The 14,276-nt window shown below is 39.8% G+C and overlaps 1 protein-coding gene across 2 annotated transcripts in view; it reads right to left on the bottom strand.

Moving 5' to 3' along the window:
• Positions 1-1,217: 1,217 nt before the first annotated feature.
• Positions 1,218-14,276, bottom strand: part of SH3BGRL2 (SH3 domain binding glutamate rich protein like 2) — a 38,944-nt gene continuing 25,885 nt past the window's right edge. The window contains exons 3-4 of one of the 2 annotated variants that reach the window (XM_070733129.1): positions 8,039-8,119; positions 1,218-3,728 (exon numbers count right to left, since the gene is read on the bottom strand). In XM_070733129.1, coding sequence (XP_070589230.1) covers positions 3,714-3,728; positions 8,039-8,119 — 96 coding nt within the window. In that variant the 3' untranslated portion in view covers positions 1,218-3,713. Of the gene's footprint in view, positions 3,729-6,236; positions 6,484-8,038; positions 8,120-14,276 lie in introns of those variants that run through there. The other variant, XM_070733128.1, reaches the window with a different exon arrangement.

The raw sequence follows: 14,276 nt of genomic DNA, 5'->3' as shown, positions 1-14,276 counted from the left end.
TCTGCGAGGACTATCCATCCTGACTGCTGGCTCCTCCCACGTTGGAGAACTTATAATTGTCCAAGCTTCACATTTGTGCTGCAGGAGAATGTCCTTTCTTTTCCACCTATTCAGAATATTCCCCCTTCTAATGTTGTGGAAGTTTGCTAAAGGAAGGACTTCTCTTGAAGGCTTCAATACTGGGGTTGGTCTTTGATATATCTTAATATCTTGATCCTGGGAATGATTTCAGACAAAGTGGGCAATCAACCTAAATCTTTCCATACTGGTTTGATCCGAATATTAAATATCACCTGCAGCTTAATGGATGCATTTTGCATTAGTTGGAGCTTGGTGAAGCATTTCAATTGACCAGCAATGAGCACGTGTGATGATTAAAGACAGGGTTGATTATTTAAATTTCAAAGGAAAATGAGAAGAGGGGGTGGAAATTCAGCTATATTTGAAAATGTTTGGAATCTTTGCAGGAAAAGGTAAAAATCCACAAGGAATAAAGAACATAAATATTTTGCATTGATTAAACTTTATATTTGTTAAGATGGATTCTCTAAGTTTGTTTCACGGAATAAGTTAAGACAACCTAATGCTCTTTATAATAATACCAGCCAATTTTAATCTGTTTTGTCAAAGCTATCTCACAGAAGGCACTTCCTGACAACTAATTTAATCAAATTCCCCATCTTTCTCCTATGGGATTCCCCCCACTTCCATTTAGCAGTAATTATTTTTACTTAAAAAGTACTATTATAAGGCAATCTTCTCTAAGTGATGCTCTCAGATATACTGAATTCTCACTTCCACCATTCCTAGTCATAAAGTCATGCTAACTGGGAATTTCATGAAATGATTCTGGACACCTCTGGGGAGAAAGGAAAGAGAAAAGACATATTGAAGTCAAATTCAGCAACTCCAAGCACCTGCATCCATGTGCTTGCATTGACAACTGAGATTTGATGCAGCCTTCTGTTTTTGATATCATACACATACACTCTAATGTCAACACTATTTTTGTATTTATTATCTGCAAAGTCATTATTATCAACATGTAGGAAGGGTTTCTAGCACTTGGCAAGTGCTCCGGAGTTTAGAATGCTTGAACGAAGCATCCCAAAAGGATAACCTCAAAGAACAGATAATACGTACATTGTAATCATTAATAATTTTACAAGGAGAAAGAATGAGAAATCTCATAGCAAGCAAAATGAAAGACTGACCAGTTTTTAATTTAAAAAAAGCCAAACATTTAATTACATACAGAATAGCATTCACTAGTGAGCTTAAGTGATCTGATTCAGACATGAAAACAGGACACTTTTTGCAACTGCATTCTTATAATATGCTCCCTCTTCCCCCAAAAAATTCCAAAATCCAAAGCAACAATAAAATCTAAATTTACATCATCTTATCATTAAAATTAGCTAAAATCTCATGACGAGGATTTGCATGTATACAGTAGAATGGATAACACAGTGGATTCTTAAAAGTTCCCCACTCCCTTGGAATGCCTGTTCATAACAAATACTTCAGAAACTTCCCTGAGCTTTGAGTGAGTAACTTAATACAGATCACGCTTACCTGGCTTCACTATTAAATATAGGCTTTCCCCTGGATGCAGCTAACTGATCTGGGCTGAAAAATCAGTGACCACCAGATGGCAGCCAAAGGCTAAGGTGATTTTGGAGGCGGCTTTTTCTAACATCTATGGCAGCAGTCCCCAAACCTTTTGACACCAGAGACAGGTTTCATGGAAGACAAGCTTGCCATGGACCAGGGAGACGAGGGGCGGGGGGAATAATTGTTTTGGTTTCACTCACTCGCCCGGTTCTGAACAAACCATGAACCGGTACTGGTTGGGGACCCCTGATCTATTTGGTCATGCAGATTTTTGCTCCCCCAGATCTTCTTAAACAGAATACCTGAATTTATTGCCCTAATCAAGAGGCTCATGGAGAGGACATCTTGATGAAAGATAAGACATAACTCTAACAGGGAAACTCTGTGTATACAACAAAATTAGCACACTTCATCAAGTCATTTAGTCCCAAAGATCACATGTTGTTCTAGAGTGCACGACTGGGATTGAACACATCTGAATTTTTAAAAATGAAACGGGTTCTGGGTGCTCCAACTACAAAGTGTCCGTGATGAAGGAGCTTCTCTAAACACACAGTGGAGGCTACTGTGCTGTCACCAATCGTAAGACATGCACATTTGTCAAGACAAACAAAAGAAGTTGCTTCCTGCCATGTCATCAGGACCTTTACTTTTCTTCTTCTGCCTACTTTCATTTCCAAAGACTTTGAGGCAGTCAGATGTCATTTTTAAAGAACTATAAAGAAGGTAATAGTTGCTATGTCCAAACAGAACCTGCTCAATTTTAAACCAAAGCAAAGCTGGGCAGAAGCTGCCCAATTTTAAACCAGAGTGCCTTTGACAAGAAGGCAGCTGATTTCCAAAACTAGCTGTACTGATGAAGAGGTGTGATGTTTTTATAAGAGTTTGGAAATCTAAATAAGAAGTGTGTACTCGTCAGGGGCTAAATTTAATTGAATATAATAGGAGTTATTTCCAAACAGAATGTCCTGGCTGAGCTATTTTTCTGTAGTCCCACCCATTTATAGATGTATATCACTGGGTTGTCTGTTCTTATGTGCTTTAAAAGTGGAAGACACAATATTGTCTTCACCCAACACAGTCATACAAAATACCACATTTTATAGGAAGAAAATATTCCTTTCTTGACGAATCCCTGCCCTTTTCCCTATTAAAGTCATTGAACATGGCTTCCATCTTGTACAGATGTTGCTCACCATGTATGGTGCACGCCATGTTTTGAACTTGACTCTACAATTAATTGGCAGCATTAACTGTCTCATGAATGCTTGACACTGACATTGAAGGCATATGGAAATATAAAATTTGGCAATATTGTTCAGAATGACACAGATCGCTTGATACTTCTCCTTTGCTACTTTTGCTGATCAGTTGATTTGGGATTGTTCTTGAACACTAGAACTTGCGTCTCTCTTGGGTCGAGAGACTAAGAGATCATTCTTAGATGCCATCAAAGCAAAAACATCCTTGCAGGAATTAGGCATTTATGGAGAAAGGCTTATACACTGTACGGCTGAATCCCAACCATATATTGATGCTCTTGCTTCTACCAGGACTATATATTAGGCCCACTTGTGGCAACAAAAACACGTTAGCACATATAGCACAACAATGATATGTTCTGCAAGGAGAATTATTGTAATTTTTTTTTTTTGGTATTTTGGAAAATGAGAACTTTGCAAGCTCAAGATGTTTGTAATCACAGTTAGAACAATAAGTCACCCCTGCAGTAATTCTCAACTCAGCAAAGTGTAAACGCTTGAATCTCTGATACTATATAATGCATGACCTGATTCTGCTGCCATTTGCCATTCTTGAGACTCTTAAGTCATCATTTAAATGGAATAATAGTGTATATCAGAACAATGACCCAGAGGATTAACTACAGATATATATTTGCAAAGAAAGAAGAGCACCAAACACAACCAATCACCCCATTTTTTGTATCCGTTGCCTTATTTTTCACCTCTTCAGCAGCAAGCAAAATACCAATGGTGCAAATTGGCTTGTATCACAGTGATCCATGAGGGAAGGTGTAGCGTGCCGAACATCGAGAATTCATTCGCTCAAAGTGCGTCTGGAATCTTCAAGGAGTTTTCCTAAGGCTCTGATTCCTATTTTTTTAAAAAAATGTACATGTATATAAATTATTATAGACTTTTTTTTGAAGCTTACAAAACTAATTTACCGTATTTTTCGGAGTATAAGACGCACCAGACGCATCTTAGATTTGGGAGAGGAAAATAAGGGGGAAAATTTTGCCCCTGCCTCCCAACAATTTGCCTCCTAGCAAACAGCAAATAGTACAGATGATATACACTGTTTGCCGTGTATTTCTGTGAATGGCAAAAAAATTGGAGAAATGTACATTATGGCAGTATATCAATACCAGAAAATTTTCGTAAATGTACCATGTTACCCCGAAAATAAGACCCTGTCTTATATTTTTTTTGAACCCTGAAATAAACACTTGGCCTTATTGCCATTGGGCTTATTATCAGGGGATGCCTTATTTTGGGGGAAACAGGGTAGTCACACTAACTCCTCCCAATTATTTAAATAGATCTGCTCAAAACATAACTACATCAGGGTTTAACTCAGCTGCCTTATCTTAATACTAAAACAGGACACTGTTATATTTCGAACTATACTTGTACAGATGCTGTTAAAATTGACATGGCTTTCTGGAAGTATACATTAGTCTCTGCTATTAAAAAAAAGATTAAAAAGCACTGGGCATCTTCAGATCAAGCATTTATTTTAAAAAGACCTTCGTTTTGTTAAGTCATCTAGAACAGTGTTTTTCAACCGGTGTGCAGCGGCACACTAGTGTGCCGCGAGACATGGTCAGGTGTGCCGCGAGGCGGTTCGCCCCCCCCCCCCCCCCGCTATTGCCCCGCCGCCGCCACCACCACTATTGGCACCCTCCCACGGGAGGCCGGCAAAGGTTGCTTTGAAAGTCGGCCCCCTCGCGCCCATGGCTTCTCGTTGCTTCCCCAAAGCACCGTCGCTTCCCCGAAAGTGCGCTCCTCATCTCCCTGCCAGCCCGCGGGGGGGCGCCGGCAGCAGAAGGGAAGGGAGCCGCGGCCGCCCCTGCCTCCCCACGGTGCCTCCGGCCCCCTCGGCCTTTCGGCGCTGCCCCCCGCCCGCCCCCTCTCCTCCTCCGCTGTCTCCTGCCTTTCGGCGTGGCTCCTCCCGCACCCGGAACGCAGGAGACAAAAAATGGCCCAACTCTCGTTCTCTCTTTGTTCTCAGCGGAGGCCAGCGAAGGTAATATTCAATGTCGGGAGCGCGCGGGCGGTTGTGCGCGCTCCCTACCCCCCTGCTAGCCGCTCGGAATATTCAAAATAAGAAAAACCTTCGCCGGTGAAGGCTTTTCTTATTTTGAATATTCCGAGCGGCTAGCAGGGGGGTAGGGAGCACGCGCAACCGCTCGCGCGCTCCCGACATTGAATATCACCTTCGCTGGCCTCCGCTGAGAAGAACGGAGAGAGAACGAGAGTGAGTGACAGCAACAGACAGCAAGATAGAGAGAAAGTGAGAAAGAGAGAGAGAGAAAGGGGGGAGAGAAAGAGATAGCAAGAGAGAGAACAAGAGAGAGAAAGAGTGTGAGAAAGAAAACAAGAGAGAGAGAGAAAGCAAGAGAGAGAGAGAAAACAAGAGAGAAAGTGAGAAAAACAGAGAAAGAGGGAGGGAGAGAGAAAGAGAGAGAAAGAAAGAACAAGAGAGAGAGAAAGAAAATAAGAGAGAACAAGAGAGAGAGAGAGAGAAAATAAGAGAAAAAGAGATAGCAAGAGAGAGAGAAAGCAAGAGAGACAGATAGGGAGAGGAAAGGAGAGAGAAATGAGAACAAAAAGGGGAGAAAAAAGGAGAAATGATTGAGGCAGAGAATGAGAGGAGAGAGAAACAAAAGAGAGAGAGAGGGGTGATTCTTGAAGCATATGGTAAAAAGCACCCAAATAATAAGAAATGCCCCCCAGCCCACACCTCTTTTTGAAAAGAATAAAAGAGAAAAAACCCCAGCCCTCAACTGTTTTTGGAAATGGTTCCAGTGTGTATACACACACACACATAAGGGGGGGAGAGAGACAGGGATGGAAAAAGAGGAGAAGTGAGAGGGAAAAGGAATGAGGGAAAAAGGGAGGAAGAGAGAGAAATGACAAACATGAGAGAGAAAAGGGGGAAAGACAGGAGAAGTACCCAGAAATGAGATATAAAGTTGAGTAGGGATGATTAATGATTGACTGTATTTATAAGGGGATGTTACATGGGATTGTATATACGAGGGGGTTATGTATGTATGTATGTATGTATGTATGTATGTATGTATGTATGTATGTATGTATTTATTTATTTATTTATTTATTTAATTTGTGTCATTTTGGTTGGTGGTGTGCCCCAGGATTTTGTAAATGTAAAAAATGTGCCGCGGCTCAAAAAAGGTTGAAAATCACTGGTCTAGAACAGTGTTTCTCAACCTTGGCAACTTGAATATATTTGGACTTCAACTCCCAGAATTCCCCAGCCAGCGAATGCTGGCTGGGGAATTCTGGGAGTTGAAGGCCAGATATCTCCAAGTTGTCAAGGTTGGGAAACACTGGTCTAGAACAATAATAAAGTAGTCTTTTAAAAATAAGTCTAATAATTTGAACATTCTACAAACATTTATAGTTATTGACTTACCTCCTTGCATTCAGTTTCAGCAGTCTGATTAGCACAGAAAATAAAATTCTGCCTCTGCCTCTCAGCAATTTGCTTCCTTGCAGCCTTAGTTTCAGTTTCAGCACATGGCCTGCTTGCAGCCTCAATCAGCTGAGGGTCGGGAAGCTGATAATCGGTTGCTTGGCTTAACAGGCTCTGTTCTGTTTGCTGCAAGGAGGTAAATTGCTGTGAGGCAGAGACCAAAGGGTGGGGCTGGCTGGCTGGAGCTATATTCGGTGTATAAGACGCACCCAGGTTTTCGCCCTCCTTTGGGGGTAAAAAGGTACATCTTATAGTCCAAAAATACAGTAATGTTTACAATGTGAATTAGGGAAACAACATATTAAAAATAAACAATTAAAAAGCATAATTATGGCAATGGCTTAGCAAAATAATATAACTAAATTTTAAAATATTGATCAGGAGAAATTAAAAATACAACGTAATAGAAACTGCTGCCAATTAATCAAGTACAGCTCATATTTCAGCCTTCTTTTCTGTTTCTGCTTTTTGTTCTAAGTAAAGCAGTTTCCCAGGTAGACCAGACTGAAAACACAACAAGATGATCTATTCTATTTCATTAAAAAGCCACCTTAACAGAATCTTGCAAGTCTGAAAGTACATATCTCCCACTGTCTCTTTTACAGCCTGAGAAATTAGGCTTCCTCCACCCACTGTACATCTATGGGCTATCTTATCTGACTGTTCTCTTATCTGACTGCTTCCTAGGCAGAAATTCTTTTCACTCTCTCTCAAGATCTTTCTCACGTATCATTTGCAGGCACACACCCTCCAAATCAATTAATCACAAAGTTCTTCTTTAAAAGCCAGCATTGTTGCAATGCTTGCTTCAGAAACCTGTCTCTAAAACTGGTCCTGCCACATAAGAAGTTTTGTTTCTAATAAATACCTGCTGAGCGACATAGAGAAATTGTCGGATAAATAAGGGAGAGCATGTAGCCATTTAGATTTTTACACACACACACACATGTATTCATTTGTCACTAAATATCTTTCAAAATTTCAAGGTAAACACAACTATTCTGCTCAAGTCCAGAATGACAATTTTACTTCTTATAGGGATTCTAGATTATTTACCTAGAGAGTTCTGACCAGGGAAAACTTCTACTATTTTCCCACTCAGATCAATAAAGTCATAACAAATAGCAGGTGAAAAAGGGCCGATTTATTTGAGAATCTATTAGATCTATTAACCCACCCAAACAAGCCAAATGAAAATCAGATGAATTACCTAGAGATAATCAAATAAGGCTAATGTATGCATAATGTAAAATATGTAATAAATGGCATCAAAAAGATACAGAAAACATTTAACACTTTACTTCCATCTAGTGGCTTTCTGGATTTTTGCAGCCCAGCAATTTATAAGCCCAGCCTTTATAACTGTCTTAACTTCTTCATGAGTAACAACAATATCATTACGAAGGTTCCCCTTTCAGCCTCAGTTGCCTAAAATTGCTTATGCCAGTGTTTCCCAACCTTGGCAACTTGAAGGTATTTGGACTTCAACTCCCAGAATTCCCCAGCCAGCGAATGCTGGCTGGGGAATTCTGGGAGTTGAAGTCCAAATATCTTCAAGTTGCCAAGGTTGGGAAACACTGGCTTATGCTGCTTTCCTATTTCCCTCTGATTACACAAGAAGGATAAAGTGCACGGAAACACCAAATGCAAAAACTTTAAATTTTAGTTCATAAATATTCACCTGTGAGGCCAAATTCGACTTCAAGCGAAGAAATGTGAAGACGGTGTTACTTTCCTTGGATTCAAAGAACGAGTCGTAATCCTAAAGAGAAAGAAAGGATTTTTTTAAAGTATACTTTTAAAAGGTTCATCCTTCAACACATAAATGTGGCACACGTGTGTGTCCCCCTTCCAGATGTATTTGATTAATTCCCACAATCTTTTGCCAGTATAAATTAAGTCAGTGTTTCTTTTATTCTGGCAATTTTAAGATGTATGGATTTCAACTCCCAGAATCCCCACATTTGGGACTTCCATACTGACTGTGGAATTCTGGGAGTTGGAGTCTACGTCTTCAAGTTGCCAAGGTTGAGAGACACTGAGCCAAGGATTATAGGAGTTAGTCTAGTAAGTTTTTGCTTTTTTGTATTGTACTGGGTTTTTTTGTTTTTGATATATGTATTTTTTAAAAAGAGAAATTTAATAAAAACTATTTAAAAAATAAATAAATAAAGGAGTTAGTCTAGTACAGTGATGGTGAGCGTATGGCATGCGTGCCATAGATAGTATATGGACCCATAACTGATGGTATGTGAGGCATTGCCCTATATCAGCTCCTCTATGCATTTGCTGGCCAGCTGATATTTGGTTTTCTTTTTGGCCATTTTTGCTCGCCCCAGGCTTAAGGAAAGCCTCCTAAATGAAGCTTGAGGATGTTGAAAACAGCCCAACCAGAAGTTCGCTTGTGTGTGTCACCCCCAGCCTCCTTTTTGCTGTCAGTGGTCTTCAGGAACTTATTTGGCTTTGGACAGTTGCAGCCAGGCCTCTCATACCTCAGCCCATTTCTTCTGCACCTAGCAAGGCTTTCCTCAAGGCCTCTGCAGCTGATAACAGAGCTCCAGATCAATTTATTTATTCATTCATTCATTCATTCATTCATTCAGTCAGTCAGTCAGTCTATTATCAGCTGGAGAGGCCTTCAGGAAAGTTCTTTAGGAAAGGCCTCTGCAGCAGAAAACAGCTCCAGATCGATCTGGATCGATCTGGAGCTCTGTTATCGGTTAGAGGCCTTCAGGAAAGTTTTGCACCCTGTGGGCACCAGAGCCAAAAAAGATTCGCTATCACTAATATAGTCCCTCCAAAAGTGGTATACATAATAAAAAAATGCAGTTTGAGCCACCAGTTAAGATATATAAACAAATAACTAATAATGTCCCCCTGGAGATACAACTGTTTTCCCCTTAAGAATTGGCTGTTCCCAGATCTGGGGTTCATGTATTAATGTATTTGTAGGGCCCCTGCTGTATTTATATAATTTATTTCTTGTGTATGTTCGTTTTTATTGCCTTCTGGATTTTGTAGGCCACCTGGAATCTAATTGAATGGACAACTATAACATATTTAATAAACTAAATTTAGAGTTGAAGATAATTCTATTTTGTTCATCTATCTTTGATAGAAATACAACAGAACAGGTTGTGGCATTCGTCACAAGAAAATGTACTCCTTTCTTTATGATTCCAAATCACAGGACAAACAATAAATTAAACATTTACTTTCCTTTTTAGTACCACTGCCCCAGAGATCAGTACAGATCAAAGGACTATAAATGGCTGCTTAATCTGCTCATCTATTCCACTGCCAGACTGGATATAGAAGTGTAAATAATTAACCACTCAACCTCCTTATAACAAGGTAATTATATGAATACTCATTGCTCATATATTCCCCATTTTGCCATTTCACTCAAACACTCTGACTTCAGAGACACTCCCAAGCCATGACAACACCTTTGAAACAAGTTTGACAACTTCTCCTGGTTTCACATTTGATATGAAAAAGAAAGCAGAGCTCATGATTTCTGGTTGTGATGTCTAACTCTTCAGGCCAAACATGAGAAACCAGTCCTACTCTGAACTCTGCTGAGTGACCCGAGTCATTTACTCCCATTTAGCCAAGGCTAGGATAGGATCTCCTGATCTGAAATATCAAAACAAAAAGCAAAATCTTAAGAGGTTTTTAACATGAAAGTTGAAACACCAAAAGCAGGTTTACCAAAGCCTGTGGCATCATGCAGTTTTGATTTATTTTAAAAGGAATCTGATGTGTCGGTTCATTGCCCTGGAATCATGTTCTGTCAATTTTTAATCTGTTTATTACTTATTTATTGAACGTATTGGTAGCCCATCCACTATCTGTTTGATCTCACATTTCAAATTACACATGTACAAATAAAAAAGGATCTATTAAACTGGGGTAAGAATCGGGGTGAAATGTTCCCGGTTCATTTATGCCTGTCAGTTGCCAGAGAGCTGGTTGCGAAGGGAGCGCGAGGCTCTGCCCACCTGCCTGGCCGCTGCCGTTTGGGTTCTTTTATCGTCTGAGCATGCACAGAACGTTTTGACATAACATTCAAATTCATAGGACCCTTGTTTTTCTTTCTCTCATATTAGCAAAATACAGAAAATACTCTTCATACCTTGGTGAACCAGATATAAAGCCAGTATTTCGCTAATAATACTAATACTAATAATACTAATAATACTAATAATAATACTAATAATAATACTAATAATAATAATTATTATTATTATTATTTAGATTTATATGCCGCCCCTCTCCGAGGACTCTTTCCGAGGACTATACTGTGTCCAATCACAGCCACTGCCAAACATTTCTCATTGTCATATTGATAGCATATGTATATGATGATGTAACTCTCATCTATCATGATTTATAAAATCTAGTTTATGGCTTAGCATGTGTGAAGTGATCATTTATAGGCCATCCAAGGTATCTTTTACATAGCCATGGGTTTGTGTGATGAGTAAATCCAGTCAATATTAGTTCACTGCAGCACATAGCTTTTATCCTCCAAATGAAATAAGTCCACAATGGCTCTCCCCTTGAGGAAACAACAGGTCTCCCATTTTCTAGTCCATAAGCTTTCTTTTCAATTGCGAAAACTATCACAGGTTTGTTTTCAGACAAGCTTCTGGAAAGTGAACCTCAAGTTTTAACAATGAAAGTTGTTCTCCTCCATTAACCCACATCAGGATGAATACAGCTCACTAAACTGTCACTTTCTCTCAGCCAACCCAGCTCACAGGGCTGTTGGTCTATGGGAGAAATAGAAGGAAGGAGTAGTAAGTATGTTTACCACCTTGAATTATTTATAGTTACAATGGCGGAATAAAAATCTAATAAATAAACTATTCTGCCAGTTTCCCATGCTGTCTCATGTTACAGGAAGTATGTGTGTATGTATATATGTCACTTTTTTTTGGCTGAATTTGAAAATTAAGGGAGACTAGAATAGATCTATTTTGGCCTTATTTTGGCCTCATCAGCTATGTATGTACAGTGGAACCCCGACATAAGAGCTGCTCTACTTAAGAGCAACTCGAGATAAGAGCTGGGAGGGGAGAGATATTTTTGTTCTACTTACAAGCCCAAATTCGAGATACAAGCGCCAAGGAGCTGTCTCCTGAAGCCAAACGCTAACTTCCGCGTTCGGCTTCAGGAGACAGCTGCGAAGTGGCGCGCGTGTTTTAAAAGGTTGCAGCCGGCCTGGGGGGCTCGGGGGGGTGCTTGCAGCTTTCTTTCTTGCTCTTTTTCTTTCTCTCTTTTACCTTCCCTTCCTCTATTTCTTCTTTTCTTTCTCCTTCCCACCTTCTTCCCTCCCTCCCTCCCTTCACTCATTCCTCTCTTACTCTCCCCTTTCATAAGTTTCCTTGCTTCCTTCCTCTGTTCCTGTCCCTTCCCCCTTTCTTTCTTTCTTTCTTTCTTTCTTTCTTTCTTTCTTTCTTGCTCTTTTTCTTTCTCTCTTTTACCTTCCCTTCCTCTATTTCTTCTTTTCTTTCTCCTTCCCACCTTCTTCCCTCCCTCCCTCCCTTCACTCATTCCTCTCTTACTCTCCCCTTTCATAAGTTTCCTTGCTTCCTTCCTCTGTTCCTGTCCCTTCCCTCTTTCCTTCCTTCCTTCCCACCCTCCGTCCATTCATTCACCCATTCCTCTCTTGATCGCTTAAAGCCGGTCCCTGGTGCAAAAAGGGTTGGGGACCTCTGTCCTACAGGATTGGGTGGCAGAGAAGTTGAACATATGTAAATTTAAAAGTTTAAGAAAGTTTACAAGTTAAGTGAAAGAAACTTCATTATTCATTTATATGTACATGTACATTTCTTCATTAAAAACATGTCTTTCTGCATAATTTAGACTAACTTTGTGAGTTTTTTGAGGGCTGGAACCAATTAAAATTATTTACATTAATTCCTATGGGGAAAAGTCGTTCGAGATAAGAGCTGCTCGACTTAAGAGCCCAGGTCCGGAACGAATTAAACTCGTATCTCGAGGTACCACTGTATGTATGTATGTATGTATGTGTATATATATATATACAGTATGTATGTATGTATGTATGTATGTATGTATGTATGTATGTATGTATGTGTAAACAAACAAACAAATAAATAAATAAATATCAAAGACCCAAATTAATTGGAGCGATAAAGTTGAAGAAACCCACGTTATGCTAAGTTTCTTCTGAATGCCCAGCATTGTTCTATAACTATTCTTCTCAGGGCTTCCCTACTATAATTCAAGATGTAATACTGCAATTATTCCTTTCTCACATAAATTAAAGCATTGCCTTAATCATTTTAAATGCACCCTTTAAAATCTGGGATCACTATAAAGAATCTAGTGCATTAATAACATATAATTAAAATTTGTGTATGTTGTTGTTGAAAGGCTTCTTCTTATACTTTTAAAAACATAATTAATCTCCTGAAATGAAGCAGATTAACATCTTTGATCACTCCATTCTAACAGGAAAAACTTGCACTAAATTTCTGCAAGAAAAAGAGTTGGAGTATAATTCAGTATTATTTGATAGTGATTCCTCCCTCCCCTCTCCTCTCCCTTTTCTTTCTCCTCCTTCTCTCTCTCTCTCTCTCTCTCTCTCTCTCTCACACACACACACACACACACAAGGTCCATATGCATTATTCTCTTGCAGAGTTAAAATATTGGACCAAATGCTGACAATGAATGGGAAAAGTATTTAAAAGTATTTAACATTAAAATGAATTAAATGTTTCATAAAACATTTAATACATGTAACAAAGATAAAGGTTCCCCTTGCATATATGTGCTAGACGTTCCTGACTCTCTAGGGAGTGGTGCTCATCTCCATTTCAAAGCTGAAGAGTTGTGTGTCTGTGTGTGTGTGTGTGTGTGTGTGTATGTATGCATGTATCTATGTATATGTATATACAGCAGCTGCAAGCTGTGTTGAAACTTCCTGGTAGTGGGGTAACACCTGGGGTCATTGATGTAATTGATATATGCTGATTAGTTGATGTTTGTGGATTCGGGATGACATCCTGAGTAGTTGGAACCTGCAGATTACTCAGCTGTTTTGTAATGTGTGTCTGTGGCGTAACATACTGGGTTTTGATTTGGCTGTGAGTTTGTGGTCTGGTCATGTGTTTATGGTGTTTGTCAGTTTGCTTTGTGTGCATGTCAGAGGGGGGTGCAGCAGTTGGGGGCGCTGCTGTGGTTTGGCTTCTGGGTGGTGGTTGTATTTGGTCTGTAGGGCGGGTGTGGGTTTGGGTCTGGTGGGGGTGATTGGTGGGGGTATCCTGTGTTGTTCTAGGTCTGGCTTCAGTTTGTGTGGCTGGGATACGTTTGTTGATGAGGGCTGGTTTCCAGATGTCTGGCAGGCGGAAAGTATCATCACGTTTATTCATAATGCAAAATCTCACCACCACCCTGCACAGATCAACCCACCAGGAAGTTTCAACACCCACCCAGGCAGCTCAGGTCATGCTAAGTTCACTCTAGCACAAGGCAAAAAGCACCAGCCTGAAGATGACAAGTGGGACCTCATCGAAACGTCGCCAGGAATCTCTGAAACGTACACAGGAAGAAACCCGAATATGCCAAGACCTTCATACCTGTACCCGTGAAACTCTACAAAAAATCTACGAAAACACACACACACACACATATATATATATAGTTATATATATATATAACTCTGTGTGTTTGTCTGTGTTATATTCTCCTAGGATCTAGGCATATTTACTGTTATTCTAATGCTACCTCCTTGCCACTTATTTTTGTTGGCTGAGTCTATCACCTTTAATTTTCAGTTTTCTTCCAAATTAATTTCTATAGCTTACTTTCCATACATATTAATTGTCTCTTGTCCCAGCAAATGGCAACAGTCGTCTTCCACAGCTGCTGGTCGAGAGGCT

Source organism: Erythrolamprus reginae, chromosome 1 (genome assembly GCF_031021105.1).
Source record: "Erythrolamprus reginae isolate rEryReg1 chromosome 1, rEryReg1.hap1, whole genome shotgun sequence".
Classification (NCBI taxonomy): domain Eukaryota; kingdom Metazoa; phylum Chordata; class Lepidosauria; order Squamata; family Dipsadidae; genus Erythrolamprus; species Erythrolamprus reginae.
Note: the sequence above shows the minus strand (reverse complement) of the source record. Positions and strands in the feature narration are given on the sequence as shown.